This window comes from Rhinolophus sinicus, linkage group LG02 (assembly GCF_036562045.2).
Source record: "Rhinolophus sinicus isolate RSC01 linkage group LG02, ASM3656204v1, whole genome shotgun sequence".
Classification (NCBI taxonomy): Eukaryota; Metazoa; Chordata; class Mammalia; order Chiroptera; family Rhinolophidae; genus Rhinolophus; species Rhinolophus sinicus.
Genome location: NC_133752.1, coordinates 89,473,979 through 89,495,178, shown reverse-complemented (window position 1 = coordinate 89,495,178; position 21,200 = coordinate 89,473,979). Strand labels below are relative to the sequence as shown.

At 37.5% G+C, this 21,200-nt stretch overlaps 1 protein-coding gene across 2 annotated transcripts in view; it reads left to right on the top strand.

Moving 5' to 3' along the window:
* ITGA8 (integrin subunit alpha 8) overlaps window positions 1-21,200 on the top strand; it is a 165,215-nt gene that overhangs the window by 28,355 nt on the left and 115,660 nt on the right. For both annotated transcript variants that reach the window (XM_074324800.1, XM_074324799.1), the window contains 6 exons: window positions 6,470-6,531; window positions 7,585-7,630; window positions 11,106-11,231; window positions 12,181-12,225; window positions 18,667-18,710; window positions 20,107-20,163. In XM_074324800.1, the coding sequence (XP_074180901.1) occupies window positions 6,470-6,531; window positions 7,585-7,630; window positions 11,106-11,231; window positions 12,181-12,225; window positions 18,667-18,710; window positions 20,107-20,163 (380 nt within the window). The remainder of the gene's footprint in view (window positions 1-6,469; window positions 6,532-7,584; window positions 7,631-11,105; window positions 11,232-12,180; window positions 12,226-18,666; window positions 18,711-20,106; window positions 20,164-21,200) is intronic.

Genomic DNA, 21,200 nt, shown 5'->3' with positions numbered 1-21,200 from the left:
CAGTTATGATGTTTGCCAGATGGGAGGGGAGTTGGAGAGCTGGGTGAAAAAGGTGAAGGGATTAAGAAGTACAAATGAGCAGTTACAAAATAGTTACTGGGATGTAAAGTACAGCATAGGGAATATAGTCAATAATACTGTAAGAACTATGTATGGTGCTCGGTGGGTACTAGACTTACTGGGGGATCATTTCATAACTTATATAAATGTCTAATTACAATGCTGCACACCTGAAACTAATATAAAATAATATTGAATGTCAATTGTAATTGAAAATTTTTTAAAAATTTAAATAATAAAGCACTTAAATGAAATTGTGTTACAGTTTAAAAAAAAAGAATGGGTCAGTGATAATAGAGGGTTAATAAAGAGACAGCTGAGATTTAGAAATCTAAAGGACTCAGAGTGGAACAACTAACTTTGATGGTTTGGGGTGAGGATTTTGGCACAAAGAAAATTGACTTCCTGTTTAAAAATACTAACATAAATCAGCCACTTCCTTACATCATGACAAATGTCAGCTGAAATTAGGATTTTACTTTAAATGGTTTTAAAACAGGGGTTTCTTGTAGATAACGAGACTTAGTTATGTATTCATCATGTTTATTAAACACACTGAGCACTAATTCTACGTTTAGAGACTAACGCTCAGAACAAGAGAAACAAATCCCTGTCTGCAAGAGACTTACATTTTAATGGGGGAGACAGACAACAAACATGTAAATAAATAAGTTGAGATTCAGCAATTCCACTTCTGGATATGTATCTGAAGGAAATGAAATCACTGTCTTGAAAAGACATCTGCATCGTCATGTTCATCGCAGCATGATTTTCAAGAGCCAAGACTTGGAAACAACTTAAGTGTCCATTGATAGATAAATGGATAAAGAAAATGAGGTATATATACAATGGAATATTATTCAGCCATAAAAAGAATGAAATCCTGCCATTTGCAACAACATGAAAGAGCCTTGAGGGCATTATGCTAAGTGAAATAAGTCAGACAGAGAAAGACAAATATGTCTTTACATATCTGTATGATCTCACTTATATGTGGAATCTAAAAAACAAAAAAAAACAAGATACAAACTCCTGGATACAGAAAACAGATTGGTGGTTGCCAATAGTGGTCGTGGTGAGGAACCAAATGGGTGAAGGTGGTGAAAAGGAACAAACTTCAAGTTATAAATCCTGGGGATGCAATGTGCAGCATGGTGACTATAGTTAATAATACTATATTTTATATTTGAAAGTTACTAAGAGAGTAGATTCTTAAAAGCTCTCATCACAAGAAAAAAAGGAAAAACTTGTAACTATGTGTGCTGATGGATATTAATTAAACTTATTGTGGTGATCATTTCACAATATGTATATATATCAAATTAGGTTGTACACTTTTGACTAATACAATGTTACATGTCAATTACATCTCCATAAAAATTTTTGAAAGAGTAGGGGCCAGCCCGGTGGCTTAGGCAGTTGGAGCTCCGTGCTCCTAACTCTGAAGGCTGCCGGTTGGATTCCCACATGGGCCAGTGGGCTCTCAACCACAAGGTTGCCAGTTCAACTCCTCGAGTCCCGCAAGGGATGGTGGGCTCTGCCCCCTGCAACTTAGATTGAACACGGCACCTTGAGTTGAGCTGCCGCTGAGCTCCCAGATGGCTCAGTTGGTTGGTGTCCTCTCAACCACAAGTTTGCTGGTTCGACTCCCACAGGGGATGGTGGGGCTGCGCCCCCTGCAACTGGCAACGGCAACTGGACCTGGAGCTGAGCTGCGTCCTCCACAACTAAAAATGAAAGGACAACAACTTGACTTGGAAAAAGTCCTGGAAGGACACACACTGTTCCCCAATAAAGTCCTGTTCCCCTTTCCCAATAAAATCTTAAAATAAAATAAAAATTGAAAGAGTAAATAAAGTCCTAATATAATGTTAGGTAATGAAAGTGCTACAAAGAAAAATATAACAAAGCAGGTGAGAAGGGAGCGACATGGCCTGCACAGAGAGAGGAGCTTTTCCACAGGAAGATGAGAAGGGCATCTCTTCGCAAATGACTGTTGAAGTAGGGAAGTGGGGAGCTTTCCAGGCACGGGTTACAGCAATAAGAGCCATATTTTGTGTCATGTTCCACTGAAGGGGCTGTGCTCCTGTGTTCAGTAAGAAATCATTATTATGCTAAAGATAAAAATCACGTAGAGAGATAAGTTAAATCCCGAATCTTCTCAGAATTAATTGTAGAGCTGAGATTCAATACGGAACTTGTTTCATCAGTTTTTATACCGATGTGCATCACAGTTCTCATGATTTGCTACAGATGCTAACCCATAATAGTAAACAATTGCAGCTAAAATGACGCACCCATCCTTCACGTGCCTCTTGCCGTCGTGATATATCCTTCTTCCCACTAACATCTAGGATAATCGTTTAAAACACTTGTCGCTGCTTCTTGTTCTGCCTTTTTGACTGACTGCCTATGTGATGGGAGAGCTCAGATTAAAATACAGCACGTGGCATCTAGACTGGTGGGGTAAGAGTTGCAGTGTGAGTTTGAACCATTGTCTAAAGATATAAATTATAGGAGGCTTGCATCTTGAGTTACACAGCACATTATAATGCCAATTTCTTACTGTTTATTTTCCTAACTAAAGGAATAGCTTGACAAAGTTAAAAGTGGAGTTTATAGACTGCTGTCAATATGTACCAAAATTAACCCAAAATGGATCAAAGACCTAAACAGAAGACCTCAAACAATAAACTGCATAGAAGAAAGCATAGGTACTAAATTTACGGACCTAGGTTTTAGAGACGATTTTATGGATTTGACCTCAAAGGCAAGGGAAGTAAAAGCAAAAATAAATGAATGGGACTATATCCAACTACAAAGCTTCTGCACAGCAAAAGAAACCATCAACAAAACAAAGAGGAAGCCAGCTGAATGGGAGAAGATATTGGCAAACAACACCTCCAATAAGGGGCTAATATCCAAAATACATCAAGAACTCATACAGTTCATCAACAAAAAACAAAAAATCCAATTAAAAAATGGGCAAAGGCTGGAGCAGACACTTCTCCCAAGAAGACATACAATGGCCAACAGATACATAAAAATATGCTCACCTTCACTAGCTATTAGGGAAATGCACATCAAAACCACAATGAAATACCACCTCACACCTGTTAGAATGGCCATTATCAACAAGACAAATAATAACAAGTGTTGAAGAGGCTGTGGAGCAAAAGGAACCCTCCTACACTGCTGAGGGGGAATGTAAATTGGTGCAGCCACTATGGAAAACAGTATGGAGGTTCCTCAAAAAATTAAGAATAGAATTACCATATGACTCAGCAATCCCTCTTCTGGGTATCTACCCCAAAATCTGAAAATATTTTTCTGCAAAGATATATGTGCTCTGATGTTCACTGCAGCATTATTCACAGTGGCCAAGTCATGAAAACAACCAAGTCTCCTTCAATAGATGACTAGATAAAGAAGATGTGGTACATATACTCCTATATACTGGAATATTATTAAGCCATAAGAAAAGGTGAAATATTGCCATTTGTGACAACATGGATGGATCTTGAGATTATTATGCTAAGTGAAATAAGTACAACAGAAAAGTCGAGAACCATATGACTTCATTCATATGTGGCATATAAAACTGAAAACAACAAACAAATAAGACAAACAAACAAAAACTCATATGCACAGACAACAGTTTAGTGGTTACCAGAGGATAAGGGAAGAGGAGGGGGTGGTAGAAGAGGGTAAAGGGGGTCAAATATATGGTGACGGAAGGTGAACTGACTCTGGGTGGTGAACACACATGCAATATATAGATGATGTATTACAGAATTGTACAGTTGAAATCTATATAATTTTACTAACCAATGCCACCCCAATAAGTTTAATTAAAGAAGTGGAGTTTATGTTGAGTTGCAGAATAGCTAAATAAGTTGCCAAGAATTCTTTCAATTATAGTACACATCCATGGTTTTCACGTCCTCCTGGTCTCTAACGATTCTTCCTTCTCCAGTCCAGCCAAGGAGCATACTTCCTGTCTTCCTCAGGAGTTCACAGTTCATTAACACAAAGCTAGCTTGTTCATGAGCATATGGTCCATCTCAGAGAACAGGAACATCAGCAATATTATTTTCGGAAGAGAATTTAAAGAACGCACTCATGTTCATCCACACCACAAACCCCCGCCCCTGATAACTTGGAGCAATATGGGTGCTAATCTGTTCATTCATATTAATGGTGAGCCTATAGCTCTTACGGTCATTCATAAATCAGGTGGGGATGGTTTACACACACCCTCATTGTATTTTGGAAGCCAACAAAGAGTAGCGAGGGCTCAGCATGATTCCCTGGATTCCTAAGTTTACTCTGGGACATAATTGTAAAGTTTATTAAGTGCTCTGAAATTCCAGGAAGAAAAATTCCTTCAGCTCTCATGAACTATAATTCTAAGAGAAAAAATTGCTTTGCAAAAGAAAGAACCTCACATTTCATTATAGTCACCACTTAAACATTTGAGGTTGGTTATTATTTTCTCAATTAATTTTATGAAAAATTACTATTTTCTCTTAATTTTTCATTTTTGAAGCAAAATAATTGCAAACAACAGTCATACTTCTCTTTTGAATAATTTACAATGTTAAAAATACAAAAATCAGTTGATTTTCAAAAGGATTTTTAGAAACGTTTGTGCATTAAAAAAGTATGTCTTAAATATACTCAAGATTACATATGTATGTTTACATTATATATCATGTATTCATATATTTTTCATATATATTTGTATTCATATATATTTCTAGATGCATACAAATATTTACACATGTGAGCCAGAAAAATGGTACATAGGCATTTGAGGTTATAGAGATGAACTTTTAGGGAACTATTTTATAGCATTCATAACTATAAACTACAAAATATTGTTATCAAATAAGGAACAAATTTTGTTAAAATACATTGTAAGGTATCATGCACTTAAAAATTTGTTAAGAGGGTAGATCTCATGTTAAGTGTTTTTATCACAAAAAGCAAACCACGAAAAGCAAGGGACACTAGAAATATTTTAGAAGTGATGAATATGTTTATTTCCTTGATTGTGGTGATGGTATCACAGGTGTATGCATATGTCCAAACTCACCAAAATGTATACATTAAAACATGCAATGTTTTTGTATGTTAAGTTTACCTTAATAAAGCTGTAAGAAAAGAACTTAGCTTAAAAATGCACAAAGCATTAATTGACATTTGAATTAAAAACAGATCTCATCATTGCCCCCCTCCTAACCCCGCAACAAGAAGAAAAAGCAATCCAAAATCCACAGTGTATGAGGTAGAAAAGTATTTTAAAAATATGAAAGGAGCATCTGGAAAGAGTAGGTGATGACAATGCTAAAATTAGCTGAGTAATAGCCAATGGGGGGAAAAAAAAACACACCAGAAAACATTCTAGGGAAAGCTGGAAAGGTCAAACCTATTTCAAGAAGCTTCTGGAACAGGCACATACCCAGTCTATGAATTTTTTTCTGTGATGATGTGCATTTCCTCTCCTGCCATCTTCTTCTAGTTTCCATTCAGGTATATCCTTGATAAGAAAGGAGCAATTATTTACATGTTCATATCTAACTGTGTAACGACTGAGATTCCCCTCTACTGAATTACATTTTCGGTTTAATTTAAGCACTTTAGAAGTTGTAGAAACTCTTTCAAAGTAAAAGTGACAAGTAGTAAATTCCTGATCCTACTGTCCTAGAGACTTTTTAATGATAGTATCATGGGAATTCACATGTCGGGCCAGTCTATGGTTTCAAAAACTGGTGCATTTCGTTAGTGACCTGGATTGGACAGAGTACAAAATAAGCCATTACTAGAGTTTGCTCTCTTGCGAACACTAATATTGCAATGTTCAAGATTCACTGTGACCAGAAATGCAATTTCCAAACTGACCTAACTAATGGCAATAGAATAATGTAAAGTTAATTTCCTATTAGAGATCATAAAAATTGGCATATTTGTTGGTGCCCTCACCGTGGTGACCAGTACGTTTAGCCCTCCCTTCCTCAAGACATTGCTTTTGGGAATGATCTGGCTTCATTCAGAACACACAGTCAATGCAGGAACACATTACTGCCACTTAGAGAACTGAAGCCTATCTGGGAGGTGGAGATTTCATTTCTTCAAATGTGAGTTGTAAAACGCAGTATAATAACTCCAAGGGACATCATTCCTATGGATCTTACTCTAGAATCACAGTGATATTTGGGACAAGAAAATGATGGAAATAGGTTTAATAAATGACTTGGAATAAATTTAAAAGTAAATATAAAACACATATTGATCATTTTAAATGTAGAAGTCTAGAGAGAAAACAAGAGAATATCCTGAATTGGTTATTAAAATACGTCTTGGGAATGATGACATTATAACATCATATATATTTTGATCATTCTAGGTAATGCTGATCCTGAAGGACAGGGTTACTGCCAAGCAGGATTCAGTCTGGATTTTTATAAGGTGAATTCCTTTTTCCTTGTACCTTCTAAATATTGATCTTACCTGATTTTTTTTTTTTTTACCTTCTGCCTCTCGCTTCCACCCTCATCCCTCAGTAACCAGCAACAACAAAAGAACCGTTTGGTATATATCTAGCCTCTTTTGGCAACTCCTTTAAAGTTTTCTGTTTACTCTTTATTTCCACTAATCTATGCATATGATAACCTACTAAAATAGTACAGAAATACAGATGATAAAAACAACCGTCTTTCTTCCCACCCCTTGTGGTAATCATTTTTAAATGAAAATAATCTCAAAAACTCAGTAAAGAAATGTGCTTTTGAAGAGATCACAAGCATCTGTAAATTGTTTTATCTCTTTGCTGTAATTGACCTATTAGATTCAACGTGTGTTAAAATTCACATATCCTTTCCCAAAATTAAACACAGAGCTGTGTAATAAGAATACAGAAGGCAAAGACTCCATGGTTTTAAAGATATAAATTTCATCAACATCTGACGTTTTACTCTCTGTCTTTTCTTCCCCCACTGAAAATTAAAGATGCAGAGTATAGAAGGTGGGGTTATTATATAAGAGAGAAAATTTATATTTGCTAGTCTGGACTTCTTGCTCTCTCCTGGGAAGGGTGGGTTTGCAGATATATATAAGGAAAAAAAATAGGCATCACTGTGGCCTTGAGATAAATAGGAACCAAATTTTCAATTTTATTGCCAAGGCTCAAAAGACCAGGTCTGCTAATTGCAAAGCACTAAACATGTAGATATTTTGCTTCATTGCAGCAGTGCCAAAAAAAAAACCCTGAACTTATATATTCTCAGGGGAGAGAATTCAACTCAACTAACTGCATCCAATTAAAAGTATTTAATATAACATTAAATAATTGAAAGCAAGAAAGGAAAGGAAATGACCTGTGTGATTCAACTATAAGGGCCTCTTTTAAAAATTGCTTTTTTATGTATCACACATTGTTAGAGCAATCCTTATTAACAATAACTTATCACCCTTTAAGAAAATCACCATCTTTCTTTTCCAATTGTTGTTTCTGTTTTATAGAATGGAGACCTTATCGTAGGAGGACCTGGAAGTTTTTATTGGCAAGGTATGTTGTGTTAGCAGAGAAGAAATGCCCGTTTGTTGTTACTAACAAGGAGATGAAGCAGAGAAATGTTAAATATTGACTTTTTATTATGTGAATTTTATATCCAAATTTATCATTTCTCAAATGTATCAAGCATCATTTCAGTTTGTACTTTGTTATATAAATGATGTTTTAAAGTACAGTGGCAACATAATTCATTTATTCACCACCTGTTTGCTGCAGCTATGCCAGGCTTTGTGCCAGCTGCTGGGGACATAATAATGCACAAAGATAGACATCGTTCCTGCCCTCACAGAGGTTACTATCTGCGGAAAGACCAGGCATTCATTGAATACTCATTCAAGTACCTGAGAAATCCCAGGCATGATACTACCTATGAAGGAAAGGTGTGTCAAGATGGACCATGAAATGATAGGAGGCTTTTCCCGGGTGGCTGCATGCAAATGTCCTCTGGCTGACAGGTAGCTGAAGTGCCACCTGTGCTCTGCTGCGGAAGCCCTGAATCCTGGGCAGGATGACATCTGCCCAGAGGGAGTGATTCCCTCTAATTCTTATAAAGGTGTTACATAGGCCAACAGCAGCCCGGCAGTCTACTCATTTGGAAGCAGGCAACCCTGAACTGAGATCTGAACCTCAAGTAGGAAATAACGAGGCAAAGAGAGGAGGGACTGTGTGAAAATGTCCTTTGCAGAACATTTGGTCCAAAACGTCCATGGAGACTTTTGGTCCATGTCAACCCATCTACCTAACCCACGCGCCATGACCAGCTAGGCTGCTGAGGCAGGAAGGGTTATTACTGCCAGTATAGCCACAACATAATTATTGGACCAATAAAATGTAACAGTATTTTTATGCTTTAATCCTGTAACCCCAAAGTGTAAATAAACATTATGGGCTATTTGAACCCAGGGACCTTTTCTAAGCCTGGACCTTTGGGCAGGACCAAATGTCCACTAATTGAAAATGTTCCATGACATAAAGGAGTTCAGGGAGGTGAGAACGGAGGGAAATCAGGGTGACGAAACCACTGGAGAATTTTAAGCTCAGGACACTAGAACCACGTCTGTGTTTTGAAAAGATCGCTCTGGCTACAATACGGAAAGTGGATAGGCGGCTGGCCAAAGTGAAATATCAGCAAACTAGTTAACAGGTTATAGGCTGGTTCTAAGTGTGTAAGGTAAACTAGTTATAAGGTTCAGATGAAGATGTTTGCTTCTTAGAGTGGTGACGGTAACATTTAAAAACAGGAGAAATTTGAGAGATGCTTTGGAGGCAAAATAAACGGCCTAGATAATAGTTTGGACGTATAGGGGTGAGGGAAGGGAGAATGTCAAGAGTATATTTCTGACTTATGGAATGGTTATAGGTGGACCCAACACACTGAGATGGAGAACACTGGAAGAGCATAGGTTTGGAGTGTGTTGGAGAGGAAAGAATATGAGTTTCCTTTGGTTATGTTGAGTATGAAAATATTTGAGGTATCAAGAATTTTCACCTAAGTATGTATGTATGTATGTATGTATGTATGTATGTATGTATTTTGCAATAATAGATCTATTTTATTAAACAAATGGATGTACTTATTTTATACAAAACACAGTAACATTTCTTCCTCTCCTCTGCCTCAGGCCACTATAGTAGAACCTCATGTTTATAAAAACACTTTTTCACCTAAGTATTTAGATGTGTGGGTTTAAGCTCAGAGGAGATATCTAGGCTTAAAAAAGAAAAATTACTTGTGTATTGGTGATAACTGAAATCATGGTGTGGACAGGCTGCCTAAAGAGAGATTACAGAGAATACAGACTGAATTATGGCTGTATTAGGACAAAGACAGAGTCTGAGAGAGAGAGAGCTGACTGATGTTGTTTTGTTTTTCATGGAAGGGGCCATGATCATTTTTAAAAGCCAATGGGAAAGATATAGGAGAGACGGATTTATGATAAAATTTTATATGAAATTACTGTGAAGCTTAATTCATACATAGACATCTATGAACGTCAAATAATTAACATTTCAGTCTTTAAAATTGTTTTGCAAACTGAAAAATAATATATTTTATGCAGTGGATCACTATAAAATAAAATTATGTGTTTGAAAGATTGTCTTCTAATTCATTTGATTAATTTCACACAATTCTGTCTTTTCCTTAAATAGAAAAATGTCTGCTACAGATGATTTGCTGAAAATTAGCCATATCAAGGGTATATAGAAGCATTTGTCTGAGATAGATAATTTAAAATTTTATTCAGTCTTAAGATTATAATGTTTACAGAAGCAGCTAAAAGGAAACAAGCAAAGGCAATATGTATATAAGAGGAAGAAAGGGGGTATTTAGCTTTACCCTAGAGAAAATTGGCAAATTCTACAGATATTGTTCCGAAATTCATGTGTAAATACCATTGTCTTAATATAAGAACAGTTATTTCAGGCACAGTCACTTGGAAATATTTATGGCCTCGCTTGGCAGTTTTATTCTTTTCGGACTTCAAATAAGACTGTGGGAATTATGTGTGAATTTTCAAAGAATAATTTGGCTTTAAAATTAATATTAAATGTTAGTCTCTTGAAAGCATTCCTCCATTTTTCCTCCAAAGAGCATGAGATCACATCTTCCTTAGGTGTCCATAATAGACATAGGAACGCTAGAAATTGTAGTGGGAAATTACTGGCCATCTTAATACAATCATATTTCAAGATGTCTGATAGTGACTTTATGTGGGAGTGATTAACCAAAGTTCTTATCCTATCAATATTGGTGGCTATGGATTCCTTTGTTTGCTAAAATTCTGAATCTCACTGGACCTCGCTGCCTGTCATAATGTTACAGTTTAGCATAAAAAGTAAATGGCTCAAAGATTTGCTAATTCCTTCCTTTAACATAGCTGGTATTGTTTTACAATCTCCTAATCACATGATTTAGATTTAATACATATTTTGTGAGAACACAAAAAGTCTTATTAGAATGCCAAAGGAGACCTTTGTTGTAATGCCAGATACCCTAATAGCAAAGCCACGTGACCTTGGAAAACATACTTGAGCTCTTAGGGCCTGTTTCCTCACCTGTAACAAGTTATAATTTGGCTAGATGGTCTCAAAGCTAGATGACATTTCTTCTAGCTAGAATGTTCTAGAATAAAAATTTAATCACATAAATTTTGCTTGCAGGCATTTTCACTCTTAGATATTTTTATCTTTTGGAGGTAGAGGGAGTATGTATGGTGAAGGCAGCAGGAAGACAAATAAAATATGTAGTTCATCTTTGGTTCTTCTATCAGAATGGAAAGCCCTACCCAGCTATAACCAATTTCACACTGGAGTTCTAGTGACAGGCAAGAAAATTTATCTTGGAAATACATACAATTCCATGACCATTTTTAAGGAAGTATGTGTTGTTCAGACATTCTGTGTCTGTTGAGGGAGGGCCTGCCTCTTGCATTCATTCAATTGATGTATTTAATTCGTTTGAATGCAGGTCAGGTGATCACTGCTAGTATTGCCGACATCATTGCAAATTACTCATTCAAGGATATTCTAAGGAAATTGGCTCGAGAAAAACAGACAGAAGTGGCTCCAGCTTCCTACGATGATAGTTACCTTGGTGAGATCCATTGCTCAAAATATTTGTGGTTTCTCAATAGACAAACATTAAATATAGAGACAAAATTTATCCCTCAGTTACCTGTTATTATTTGGTATTTTATGCACGTTTTCTTTTCTTATTACCTCAGAGTGGACTCTTTTCTTTTCTTTTGATTCAGTCATGACACATAACCTACATGATATGAAAGCTATTTTATAGGCTCTCTAAACAGTCTCTTGCATATAAGATATTTTGCCGGTAGTGAGTAGTGTGGATTAGTGGGGCTGCCTGGTACTACACAGGCAATATGATAGCGGCCTTTCTGGTTTCTAGAGCAACCGCAAGAGACATTCCAGTTGGTAGAATGACCTCAAAATTCATTATGTACAATATCATTTCATCACTACTGTTTCTTACCTTTGGTATCCTATTGGCATTTTGATTGCTCAATGAATTTCTAAAAGTTATAGCTAGGTCTTGTCACCTTAGGTCTTGTCACCTCACCTCACTTTAGAGCTAAATGAAATTTGTGGAAGACCGTCATTAAATGAATTAGGAAGTAGGCCTCGTTGGTGATCAGACATAGCAAAACCTCTGCACAAAGGATACCTTTAAAAGTATCATGTCTGATCACCGTGAATCAGTGACCTTAAAATCCAGTGGCCGCCATTTACAATTTAAGATGGGGTATGAAGCATTCCTGCTTTAAAAAGTGACTTCAGAGTCTGACTGTGTGGCCACACTCAGAAGTAGGGGGTCTATTGAGCCTAGAGGATTTAGTACAAAAGTGTTCATATTGGTTCAATTAATGTTTCCCTTTATAGAACCCTAAACTTTTATGTTATAGCATTTGTTGAGATTTCTATACAAAGCAGTACTATGGTAGTTCTTTCAGTTTTCTAGATATAGAGCTCATTGGTAAAGCCTCATAAACTTGTAATTAGTTTGTCTCTTTTCTTTAAAACAGGATATTCAGTTGCTGCTGGGGAATTTACAGGAGATTCTCAGCAAGGTGAGAGACATTGTTCAATGTAAGTCCTTTATAAAACATGGGGATAAGGTAAAATGATCTAAAAAGACCTTTTACAGGTGTAATTTTGTTTGCTACACAAAATGTATATAAATAGAATCCCAGGATGTATATGATAATATTTTGTAGGAAAAAAGTACACTTTGGCACAGATTTTTAAGTCTCAAAGGATTTCAGAAGACTGAATACCAATCTTTACAAATCTAGTTAAGCAATAAAAATTAGTCCAGTAGTCCCAAGTTAGGAATGAAAAAAATACAGATGATTAAGTGACTTAGACAAAAGCCATGCTGTTAGTGACACATCAAATGTGAGGAATCAAGATCCTTCATTTTAGTTTCTGGAATCTCATATCAGACATGTTCAAATTAAACTCTCTATCCAACAACAGCCCAACATCTCCACACTATTTCCTTTTTCCCTTTGGAGATGCCCAAACCTAAAATAACAGAACAAACTAATCCATATTCTCATATATGCCCCTCACTTTTTGTTTCCCCACCTCTGATTCTGTATCCATCCTCACTTTCCAGTGGTCAAATACTGCTTGTTTTTTTTTTTGTTTTTTTTTTTGTTTTGTTTTGTTTTTTTTGGGGGGGGGGGTTAGGTCCATTTCAAATGTCATTTCCTCCAGAAATCCTTCCTTAGTTTCCCTCTTTAAACTCCTATATCATCTCATTTTTCCTTTTTTAAGGCATTTACCATTCATTCATTCATTAAATATTTTTTGAGCACCTGCTACATACCAGGCTATGTGTGAAGTGTTGAAGACACAGAGGCGAATAAATGGTCCTTAATCTCAGAGTTTACAGTCTAATGGGGCTGACAGACATTAAACAATGAGCACAAATTATCTGATGAAAACACTGTAGTAAGTGCTAGGGTAAAGTTCTAAACACAGAACTAATCCCATTCATGAGAACTCTACGTCCATGATCTAATCACCTCCCAGAGGTCCCCACTTCCTCATATCATCATACTGGGGGTTGGGATTCAGCATATGAATTTCACGGGACACAGACATTCAATCCATAGCAATACCTTTCATATACTAGACAATAAATGGTAGCTTTGACTTTACTACTGATATTTAAATATTTATTTATTTATTTAAATACTGATATTTAATACTCAACCAGCAATCAATATTTGCAATTTTCTATCTTGTTTCATATGAACATAACTGTTTTTCACTAATGTGTTTTAACTAATTCACAAATAATTAAGAGTAAATGAAATATGGCCATCTTTAGGAATCATCACAGCTCTTTTAGTGGTTTCATGTGGACAAGACATTTGTAAAAATAATAATAAATGGAGCCACTTTAAAATGGAGTTGGAGCTGCCATCCCAGAGGAACTGTCTTGCACATCTTATGCCTCAAACCTATGGAATGTTAAAACAGAGCAAAATAACCTTTTGACTGGGTCTAAAGCAACATTGTGTCCTAAACAACTGTTTGCAAAGATAACCAGAAATCAGATATTACGACTACCTGACTGATGGCTAATGGACTGAAAATTAAAAACATTCTTTAGAATTAGCATCACAATTTTACCTTATCTGCACCTATAGAAATTCTTTCCTTCTGTTGATGTAATTGTTTCCCTTCCCTTTCTCATAAATCCTTTCACCTCCTAATCAGAACAGTATTTGTGTTTTTGCCTGAATCAGTGCTTCCCCAATAGCTATTCTTTTGGATTCCAAATAAATGTGTTGCCTTTCACTTTGGTCTTTTCTGTTTAGGTTAACACATACAAAGCAGAAATTCATAAAAAAAAAAAAAAAAAAAAAAAAAAAATTGCTGTTACATGGATGTTGAAAACAGTTGTTTTTTTTTAAAGAGCATTTTTCTTTTAAATACAAGCTAATTCGTAAAGGCCCTCTCTTTCCATAATTTTCTTCTTCAAGATACTAAAAGACAATTTATTGTCGTAGTTAAAACTATAGACCATGACTTTGCCACTTACTAGGTCTATGACCTAGTTGCCTAACATTCCAGTGCCTCCATTTCTTTATTCCTATAGAAGGATGATGATGGTGATGATTGTATCATCTATCAAAAGATTCTTGGGGGCAGCCAGGTGGCTCAGTTGGTTAGAGCACGAGCTCTGAACAACAGGGTTGCCAGTTCAATTCCCATATGGGCCAGTGAGCTGCGTCCTCCACAACTAGGTTGAAGGACAACGACTTGGAGCTGATGGGCCTTGGAGAAACACACTGCTCCCCAATATTCCCCAATAAAATTTATGTATAAAAAAAGATTCTTGTGAGGATTAAATGAGTTAATCCTATATATTCATAAGACGGTGCAATACCTGACACATAAAAGCACTATTTAAATATTGGCCATAATAAGGACCTTTGGGTTAGGGACCATCATAGACAGAATTGAATAGCTATCACCTTTATAAAGTCAGATCTTAAAATCAATAATTTAGCAAAGGAAAGTGCAAAATGTGCCAAGTAAGTTTTAAACATGGAGCTAGGCTCTTGTTGGAAAGCTTTCCAGAAGAGCACACAGTTCTCACCCAGGGAAATTAATGATGATACATGACAACTCATCATGTGGAAAGATGGTAGAAAATTAGAATTTTCCATCGGATCTCAGAATATCTAGAAAATAGATACAAATTTTAAGTGATTTGCAGGTCTCTTAAAGTAAAGGCACTAGCAGAGTTCATGATCTGTTCATCAGAACACTCCAAGTCCAAGGATGCCCATATTCACTATTTACTTACTTAGACAAGAAGGAATCGGAATTCTATGAAAAACAGTGAGCAACTTGATGTTCAAAGATGAGAGATTCGTAATACTGGATCCTTATAACTCTTGGGGGGACTTCATGGCATTTGAACCCCTAGTAATTATATGCAAAATTTTATATATGCGTGAATTTTTCTGGTGAGAAGATGCATCACTTTCATCTAATTTTCAAATGTGCTCAAAAAAGGTCCTCCATTCTCATTTTAAAATGAGGTGTGGTGAGCTAAGGCCCAAGAAATTGATCTTTCCCTAATGAATCCTAGGAAATTCATTTAATATGATGGGAAAAAAATATTGATTTTGCTGCCAGCTCTTGAGTTCTACTGCTCACTAACTATGTATGGTGACTGAACCTTTCTAAGCCTCGATTTCCCAACCTGCCAAAAAGGGACAACTTTTGAGAGGTTCAGTGAGGGAAATATTATAAAAAAACATGGCACATTGTCCAGTGGGTAGAAGACATTCAATAAACCCTGGCTTCCGTTCTGAGTCTCACCAGGGGGGTTGATGTCCACATCATGTATTTTGAGGCCAGAGATCTAAAACTTTCCTGCACATACTTATGATATTAAGAGACCTCTAAAGGTTTTGCCACGAGTTATTGAAATGGTTCTAAGAACAGTCTCCTATTTTTCCTTCCCACTGAATATTTAGGCAGATGAGTGACAGTTCTCCTAACTTGCTTCAGATTCCAATCAATTTACTGGCTCGATCATTTTTAAACAGTTATGAACACTTTTAATCAATATTACATTTAATAACGTCTTAGTGTCGTGGCCATATTAAATTACAGACTCCAAAGTTCCTGAGTATGATGATGGTTGATGTGTTTCAAAGAAAACATCAGTGTTTGTGGGATGTGAGATGTAGTAGTTGCCATGTATATCAAATGGCATAATTTCTCTTAATCTTTCCTGGTTGACAAACTGGTTGAAATCTTTCCTGGTTGAAATCAAGCAACTCCATTACTTAATTCCTAAAAAACAGATTACTGAAAACCAAGCAGTGTGCTACCAATTCTAACAGCTTTCCTGACCACCTATCCAGATAGCTTAGTTTTTCTGAACCCCGTTTCATTGTTTAAGGACTCACTTCCCCTTTCCTCCTGTTGCTACAGTTGAACTGTCCATGCTCCTATTTAAAGCTAATCATTCCACTTTGCACCAGATCCCACCCCTTTTGTGACTCAGAGATGCGACTCTAGCAATTCTTGATTCTCTGTCTCACATCATCAGTTTTTTCCCTTCTTATGGGATCACTTCCACCAACATACAAGCACACTCTTATTTCTCCCATATTAAAAAATCTCTTATCCCACTTTCCTTTCCAGCTACCGCCTGTATTTCTCTGCTTCAAAACAGCCCTCACTGTTCTCTGCCTGTATCTCTGTCTGCTAGTTCTGCAGCTTCCCTTCTCTTAACGTCACTCCTATTAGAACAGACCACTATCCCTCTAGTGAAACTGCTCCTGTCAAGCAAACCAGAGGTCTCCATGCAGTTCATCTTCCGAGACAAACAGGAGCATTTGCCAGAGTTAATCCATCCCTCTTCATTTCTTCCCTTGCCTTCCCAGACACTGGCAGCTCCGTCTCCCTCTGTTTTACTGGTTCCTCTCTAGTTTCCCTCACCTCATTCACGTGTTCCAGGGTTAAATATCTGGACTCTTTTTTACTCTTTGAATTCTCTTTGGATAATCTCATCCAGTCTCACTTACTTCTCCAGCTTACACTGAATTCCAAGTTCATGTATCCAGTTCTCCACTCAACATCTCTATCTGAATAGCTATCCTAAACTTAATGAGCTCGTAACCGAGCTTAGGTCTTCCCACTGACACATGCCCTACCCTCCGTCATCTCCGTTTCAGTAAGTGGCAATGCCAACCTCCCAGTTACTCAAGCCAAACACCTTGAAGTCAGCCTTGAACTGTGCTCTTTCTCTCATACCCCATCTATATCTTACCCATGAGCAAAGCCTGCTAACTAAACTCTCAAAATAAGACCAGACTCTGACCCTGTCTCATCTCCTCCACGGCACCTACGGATCCAAGTCCCCATGGGCATTATTGCAATAACTTCCTAATTGGCGTGTGTGTGCTCCTCCTTGCCCTCCTGTGTTCTACCCTAAACCCAGCAGCGAGAGTGGCCCTTTAGAATCAGACAGCAGATCCTGTCATTTCTTTGCTCCCAATGATGTCCCAACGCATTCAGTCTAAAATCCAAGTCTTCACAATGACCTAAAGACTCTAATCATTAAGCTACTAACTACTTTGACCTTGACTCCTACTCCTCTACCTCTCAGTCCCTCTACTCCAGCCACCATGGTCTCCTTACTAGCCTTTGAATACGCCAGACACACGTGTACCTCAGGACCTTTGACTCATTTCCTCTGACTAGAACATATTTCTCCGCAATCTCCATAATATTTACTTCCTCACTTTCTTCAGTCTTTGCTCAAGAGTCACCTTCTCTAAGTCCTTCCATGACCACCCTAATAAATCACAAGTCCTTCTTCATCCCAACTCCAGCAATCGCTGTACCATGGTACTGCTTAGTTTTCTCCACCAACCTTATCGGCTTAACTGCTTCTTCCAACTAGAGGATTGGCTCCATGACAGCAGGCAGTTTTGTCTGTTTTGTTCACTGCATATCCTGTCTGCCTGTAAATATTTGTGGTTTAAATGAGTTAATTTACTATGGACAAGTCCAACATCTAACCCCAAAGGCGTCCCCTCTGATTATTAATGGTAACCTCAGGAGCACCCAGCTCTGCTGGAGTTCGGCACACCGGGGAGAGTTCCTGATGGAATTTGTGCTCTCTCCTCAGGGGCAGGATTGGAGGAAGAGGAATTGAATCAAAGGGGGCTCTCTTCCAGGCCCTTCTTCTTTAAATTAAAATTTTAACCCCAATGAATCAAAGAATAATTTAGGTTTACAGAAACAAGAGCTGGAATGATCTTTGATAAACAGCAATTCCAGCTCCTACCTGTTGAAGGTGCCTGAAAAAAATTAGGTTCAGTGACTTATCTCAAGTATACAGCAGAGCCAAGGATCAAAACCATTGCTTTCTGAATCTGGAGCCAGATCTCTGTGCCTTGGGAGACGCTGCCGCTTTCCACCAGAGTTGTTTCCTGTGTGTCTATAGTTGATTAATTGATGCTTCCTTCTGGGGGTCACCTTGGCTGCCAGGTTGTGTCCTAATTCTGCTGCCAACAAACAGTTCCAGGGGCCAGACTTGTATCACCTAGGCTATGTGGCTTTTCCTTACACAATCGAAGCTGTTTTAACATGGTAGTGTGACAGGAGCTGTTAGTATTTACACTAGTACTGAAGATGTCATCACGATAAAAACTGGAGTAATCAAGGTTAGAGGTTTAACCTACAAATCACACACAGACCTGAGAAGCCAGGCGTATGTTCTGGAGGCAGAAACACATGGAGACTGGTGATGGAGACTGGTAAATCTCAGAGTTTGACTTTTGGTCTTCTGTTTTCTATTGTCTATAGCAGAAGCAAAATCCCATGCAGGCAAAACCATGACTTCAAACTTCCAGCTTCCTACATGATGTACTCATTTAAAAAGCACTATCTTTAACTGGTTTGTTGTATAGCTTTAAAGTATATGTGTAATTCACCTTCTAAATAACAATTTTTCTCACCAGAATTGGTTGCTGGAGTTCCAAGAGGAGCACAGAATTTTGGATATGTGAGTATGAAGAATGCACTACTGGATATTTTCTTATGTATGCAAAGAAATGTTTTGTTTCATACAACTTTCAAATCTTTTTAAATGCCCTTTAATAGCAAACCCTAATGGATCCATGCCTATCTCCTTCCAAAAAGAGGCCCGATTTTTTTGTTTTTCTGATCTAAGTGCGAGATCAGCTACATAATCAGTAAGACCCGGTGTCTAATGAAAATGCAGGGCACCTTGTTCAAAATTATTAAGAATTTCAGGTCAGTGATAGCTGGACATTAAACCAAGGGCAGGGTTCATCTGAGCCTGGGGCCCGTGTGACTGCACAGGTCACACACCCATGAAGCCAGCCTACCTTTGTATATAATCTAGGAATAATTGCAGAGGATCCCATTGTTGATGGGATCAACACGTTAATATGTCTTCTATGGTAGAAATGATAAAATCAAGTGTTATTGCCCTAGGGCAGGAGTTTTCCTAGGGCTGCCATCACAAATTACCACATACTGGGTGGCTCAAAATACACAAATTTATTTTCTCAAGAGGCCTGAAGTCTGAAAGCAAGGTGTCTGCAAGGTCACATTCCTTCCAGTGCATCTAGGGGAGAACCCTCCTTGCCTCTTCCCACTTCACACAGCCCTGCCTTTCCTTGGCATCCGGCAGCTTAAACTCCATTAGTGGCTTGGTTTTCATATGGCGTTTGTCCATCTGTATCCTCCCTTTTCTTACAAGGACACCAGTCATTAGATATGCGGCCCACCCTAAACCCAGGATGATTTTATCTCGAGATCCTTAACTTATTTCAATTGAAAAGACCCTACTTCCAAATAGAAACATGGAGTATTCAAACCCACTATAACTAGTTACCACACAAATAGGAAAAGAAGATAAATAGGTTTATAGAAAGAAAAACTTTTGAAATAAAAATATTTTAAATATTTTCTTTTCTTTTTTAATTCTACTAACCTGGTAATATGTACAGAGTTGGGGCTGACAAAATAGAATTTAAAGGAATAATTGTGCTATGTGAATAACATTAAAATTGCATTTTTTGCAAAGAGCCATAATCTCCAATCTCTCACAGTAGCATGTGCACAAAAATCCTGATTAGATCAATTAACTGACCATCAGATTAACTGCTCTCAGTATTCTTGAATTCAAATATTATTTCTCCACTTCAGAGTAGTAAGCATGCATTTTGTCTGAAAGGATCCCAGACTTAACCCTAAACAAAAAGTTCAACTGGATTCCTTTAAAGATCATTCTCATGGCCTTACATTTTTATTTTATATATAGCTAACCATTTATCAATCTTCTGCAAAATTTAAAAATGATTTAAGTTATTATTATTTTTTCTCCAATGCTATAGCAAATAATGTAACCTATCTAATTTCTGTAATTTCAGGTTTCAATCATTAACTCTACAGACATGACCTTTATTCAGAATTTCACTGGTGAACAGGTAAAGACATTTTAATATCAAATAATTACTACCACTAGGTACTAATAGCACATAGTAATACTTATATCATTTATTCGTTCATAAAATAAAATATTTACTGTGCACCTACTATGTTCTGGAAGCTGTTCTAGGCACTGGGAATAAAACCAAGATCCCAACTTTCATGCCGCTGGGAAAGGGAATTGGGGAGAAGACAATAAACAAACAAATAAGTGCCCATGATAATTTCAGGTAGTGGTAAGTCATAAATAGAGAATATGATTCTTAAAAGCCAAAATACCACTAACTGCTAGGATCTGAGAGGGACCCCGTTATATTGCTGGGATCTGAGAAGGACCCTGTTATATTGCTGATATCGGAGAAGGAGCCTGTTATATTGCAGTCCTGTATGTAGTGTACGTACTGGTGAGTTCTGGATTCCCGCCTTCCTCTGAGAAGACACAGGCTTCTCGTAGGTCCCACTAGTGGTTGAATCAATGGGCCTGGGCACTGCCTCCCTTCCTCACTGTGACTGGAGCCCTCCCTTGATCCTAACATTAAACGAGGTTGACAAGCTACCTGGTTCTGCTCCCTGCCTCCCAGTGAGGAAGTGCTCCATACTCAGTCACTGGCTGAGGTCTTATTAAGAATGGGCCAACTTTCTGAAAACAGGCTTCTGTCACTCTCCTGATGTAACATGGCCTGGGGTCACATTCATCAACTACCCTGCATTTCCCTGGGTATTGTGACCTGTGGAAATTCACCACATTTCTTTAACCAATGAATGTGGTACTGCCATCTAAGGGAGCCAATCGTGAGTTGAATTAGTTTCTTTGGGCAACCAATTTTCTCTCTTAGCTACCAACCCAGGTTACGGAGCTTCTAGCAAGTCTCACATTTTAATCTGGCCAAGTTACATCTTGGCCTTCTGGATTATGGTATGAGATACTGAAAAATGCTCAACTGTTAGCGAGAGACATAAATTTGGAATAACACATTTGTCAAGCAATTTTGATTAATAGAGTTTTTCAATGAACACTGAACATTTTTTACATTCC